Source organism: Macrobrachium nipponense, chromosome 12 (genome assembly GCF_015104395.2).
Source record: "Macrobrachium nipponense isolate FS-2020 chromosome 12, ASM1510439v2, whole genome shotgun sequence".
In the NCBI taxonomy this organism is placed as follows: Eukaryota; Metazoa; Arthropoda; class Malacostraca; order Decapoda; family Palaemonidae; genus Macrobrachium; species Macrobrachium nipponense.
Window position 1 is genome coordinate 83,450,240 of NC_087205.1, and position 3,967 is coordinate 83,454,206.

The 3,967-nt window shown below is 34.9% G+C and overlaps 1 protein-coding gene across 1 annotated transcript in view; it reads right to left on the reverse strand.

Moving 5' to 3' along the window:
* The window catches only part of LOC135224619 (mucin-2-like), a 209,043-nt gene extending 205,460 nt beyond the window's left edge, over nucleotides 1-3,583 (reverse strand). The window contains 1 exon segment of the mRNA XM_064263806.1: nucleotides 3,165-3,583. Coding sequence (XP_064119876.1) covers nucleotides 3,165-3,242 — 78 coding nt within the window. The 5' untranslated portion in view covers nucleotides 3,243-3,583.
* Nucleotides 3,584-3,967: the final 384 nt, after the last annotated feature.

Consider the following 3,967-nt stretch of genomic DNA (forward strand, 5'->3'; position numbering starts at 1 on the left):
TAACCAACTGTGCCAAAATGAATAAAAATGGAAATTATTATTATTAATGCTGCGAATACACTGACATAAATGCAAAAAGCATAAAACGTCATTAGCTACTGAAGCATGCATCGTGTGGTACTACCAAAAATCAGCTGTTTTTGCACCACGATCGACAGCGCTCATTCACCCCTCTGATAGATTTTTTAACCTTGCACGAATGATATAAGAGGAGAGTTAATCACTCTTTGCCCGTTAAGAGACCAGATGACAAAAACCACACCATGTCACGTCCGTGGACGATGGGGGAAAACTTAGTGCACTGTAGCGATTTTCTTTCATCAGGTGGCTCGTACTACCACAATAACCTTCCATACAACGACAGGCGTCACCCACTACTTCAATAGTGAATAATTTTTGGTGTCTGTTTTCCCAATAAAAACCATATACCGTAAGGAATTACTCTCGTACGACACAGATTAAGCGCGTTAGAACCCGTACCTCTCCCGGTTAAGCATGACAAATCTGCACTATTACCATGAGCAACCAATTTTCTGTTTAGTCATTAAAATACAAATAGGCTGCATTTTTTAAGTGTGTAAAGAAAGTTCATTTATCCCAGGAGGTGTTGCTCGATTGATCTAAAGATGCAGATGTGCCTTTCTAACTATAACCTCGTTAATTAACATGGTAGCAATAAGTTTCTGATGCTTGTTATTTTTATGATGATGTAGGTAACATCATAAACAAGAGTATGCAGTATTCAATGAGCGAGAGACATTAAAAAAATTAGTTATATTTCCCAATAGTCAACTTAAATAAAAAAAAGTTTAGGAATCAACATTACACAGGATTGTGTGTGTGTGTGTGTGTTTGTGTGTATTTGCGCGCACGCTTTGCAAAAATATGAAACCATAGCTCTGAAAGATGCTGAAATAATACCCGTTAACATATTTTTTTTTTCATAAATTATTTCTTGCAGTATGAGCCCATTTACTTTTATCACCACAGCTCAGAAAAGAACAAAAAAACTGTTGAACCTTACAAGGGCTCTTTAATTTGCTTCATTCCAGAAGGTTATAAATAATTTTGATATTCAAAAATTGATTGAAATTAGCGGCAAAGTGGCATTTCCTATGGGAAATGAAATTTACAGTAGATATGCTAGGCCTAGTCTTCACTTTGCCGAAATCGGTAATAATACCTCCAGAGTTTTGCAACCTAACCTCTATATAACAAAAGATCAATCTGTAATTACAGGATATAATAGGAATTGAGAATCTGAGGAGTAACCAGATACTCTGCAATCAAAGAAACACACGGGTAAAAGTGGATACTCATTTGCATCCACAGACGGTAGCATGGCCATATCTTGTTTCTTCATGCATACTTCGTCCAAATCAATAATAAAGCTTTACATCACAATCAAATACTGTTTACAAGAAAAGGTTTCCCTGTAGTTTCGAATAAGGTCCAAATTAAGTATCTTGGTTTAAAGAATTAGACTAACAACAAACCGTATCCAGAGTCCATAGTACATTTATACACATAAAGACCTCATAAAGGATAGCGAAAATATATGGAACCATGGCAGTTTGATAGAATACTGTTCTAATAATTATTGCGAACCTGAAACATGAACTAAAACGTTGCAGCAAACTTATTCTAGTGTTTATTACAAAAACAATACATGAAGCAGTAATAGAAAAAAACACAAAATCCGCAGTTTTCAGCAAATATTTACGGCGGTTCTACATCTTGTGTGCTTTCACAACACATTAGAAAAAATTAAAGATTAACTAAACACTTATCTAAAAAGATTGTTGCGTAAATATTCAAGGAAAGTAGTGCATGAAATTTTTTGGTATTATTCTAAACACTGGCAACGGACTTATCAGGAGTAGCATTGCCACTACACACAAACGCCTTGACAACGTGTTGGAGGCGCGGTCGGCCATTATTTCTGTAAATAATATACAAACGAACTGAATAACGGTTCAGGTGCTGCTCAATGTGGTGGAACTTCGCTCTTTTCAGGTCAGGCTAGAAGACCAGCTTCTAATCTAGTCCATATCGAAGGAGGGAAGAAGAGATATTAAATGTCATATATATAGATATATATATATATATATATATACTAAATATATAGTATTATTATATATATCATATATAACACTAATATTATAATATATTAATATATATATACATACAATAATATACATAATGTGTATATTATATAACTATATAATATATAAAAACTATTTTAGTTATATACATATATATATATATATATATATATATATATATAATGGCAGTTGTATTTTTATGGGAGCTATATAACTGAGGTAACAACTCTAAAACTGGAAAAGGGAATACTGCAAGCATAAATAATGAATTGCATCTACAGTTCTCATCTATTTCGATTGTTAGGCACTCCCAGATTAAGTCTTTGTGCCAGCAGAGGCTCTTGTAGCACTCGTAATCAAATTCAAGAGTTGATGTTTTAAACATCTTTGCATTTGCAAAAGTTTATATATATATATATACATAATATATATATATATATATATATATATATATATATATATATATCATACAGGTTCTTAGCCCTAAAAACTTACAATTAGCTACCATTTCATATTCATTTATGTACGAATATATGCCTAGTCCTATATGTGCCCTCTGAGTCAAAACAAATTACCACCGTGTAAACATTATTCAAAAACACAAATAATATTTGTCACTTGTAATAATTCGTCCTTTTTGCTGTTAACTCGTTCCTAACATTAGTCTAACAACTGGTTAGGCTAACTGGTCAGCTACACATGGCCGTTATCATGATACATTTAAGTCAAAATATTACAACAGGAATAGTTACAAGAATCCGCACATTTTCTTCACAGGGAATTTATAAACGATTCACCTGGTAGTGTAAATAAGAAGTGACCAGCGTTATTATGCTCTGGAGCCAACCCATATTCCGGAAGCAGGGAAATAACCTTATGTTAAATGTATATAAAAGTCGTTAGCCTACTGGTTTGTGGGGCATTGCACAGTAGGTTAGGTCAGGATGTATTTAGTTGACAAGTGTGTGTGTGTGTTCCATTGTTTTCTGTGACGATTGTTGACTGTAAACAAAGAAACACCAGCATCAGCCTAGCAAATGAACATTGAATTCTGCTTACCTCTTGTTGCACAGGATATCCAAATGGAGAAAAATACGGGTAGTTCTGATAATAAAGATTTCTTCTGTTGAAATACATGATGGTCACACTTCCCTAACACTATTTGGCACAGCTCGAAAGCATACGACAACCAGGCTACGTTCGCTCTTATCATGAAAGTCTTGTTTGATTCGTTAGGCCGATGTTCAACCTGTTACTAATCCTCACCACGTTTCCACCAACCATTGTTTAGGTTTAAAAAAGCATATTTCCAATCGTGCCGTTCACCAATCAACTCATTCTTTTACAGCAGTGTTATCCGGTAACCAATGTAGAAAAAGTCGAATACGAAACTATGCAGTCTTCAAGAATGTCATCTACTGCAGCACCAGTCACGACCGGCGGAGCGGGGGAGAAAAACACACCTACTCGACGACGCCGTAAACTACACTGCTCGGTCAGCCAAGAAGATACAGTGATTACCGTCGCTGGCAACTGACAGTTCACTTCGTACTCGTAGCAGTCGCAAAGACACGTAACTCAAGCGACAGGTGGATTTCGTTTGTAACCATTACATTATTCTTTTCTTCTATGTATATGTTGCGCTTAATTTGGTGATAATATGATTGTACCCATAACTATTGTAACTTGTAAGTTTATTGATAGGGGAAAATTAAGTAAACTGCTGATGGATTCAATCTTTTCAGGTTTAAAATAATTGTTTTGGTCAGCAGAATACCTAAACAGTTAAACGGATTATACATTGAAAATCATGTGAGCGTGTCTGTACATATAGCATAACATATCAACCGTAAGTCTTGTTT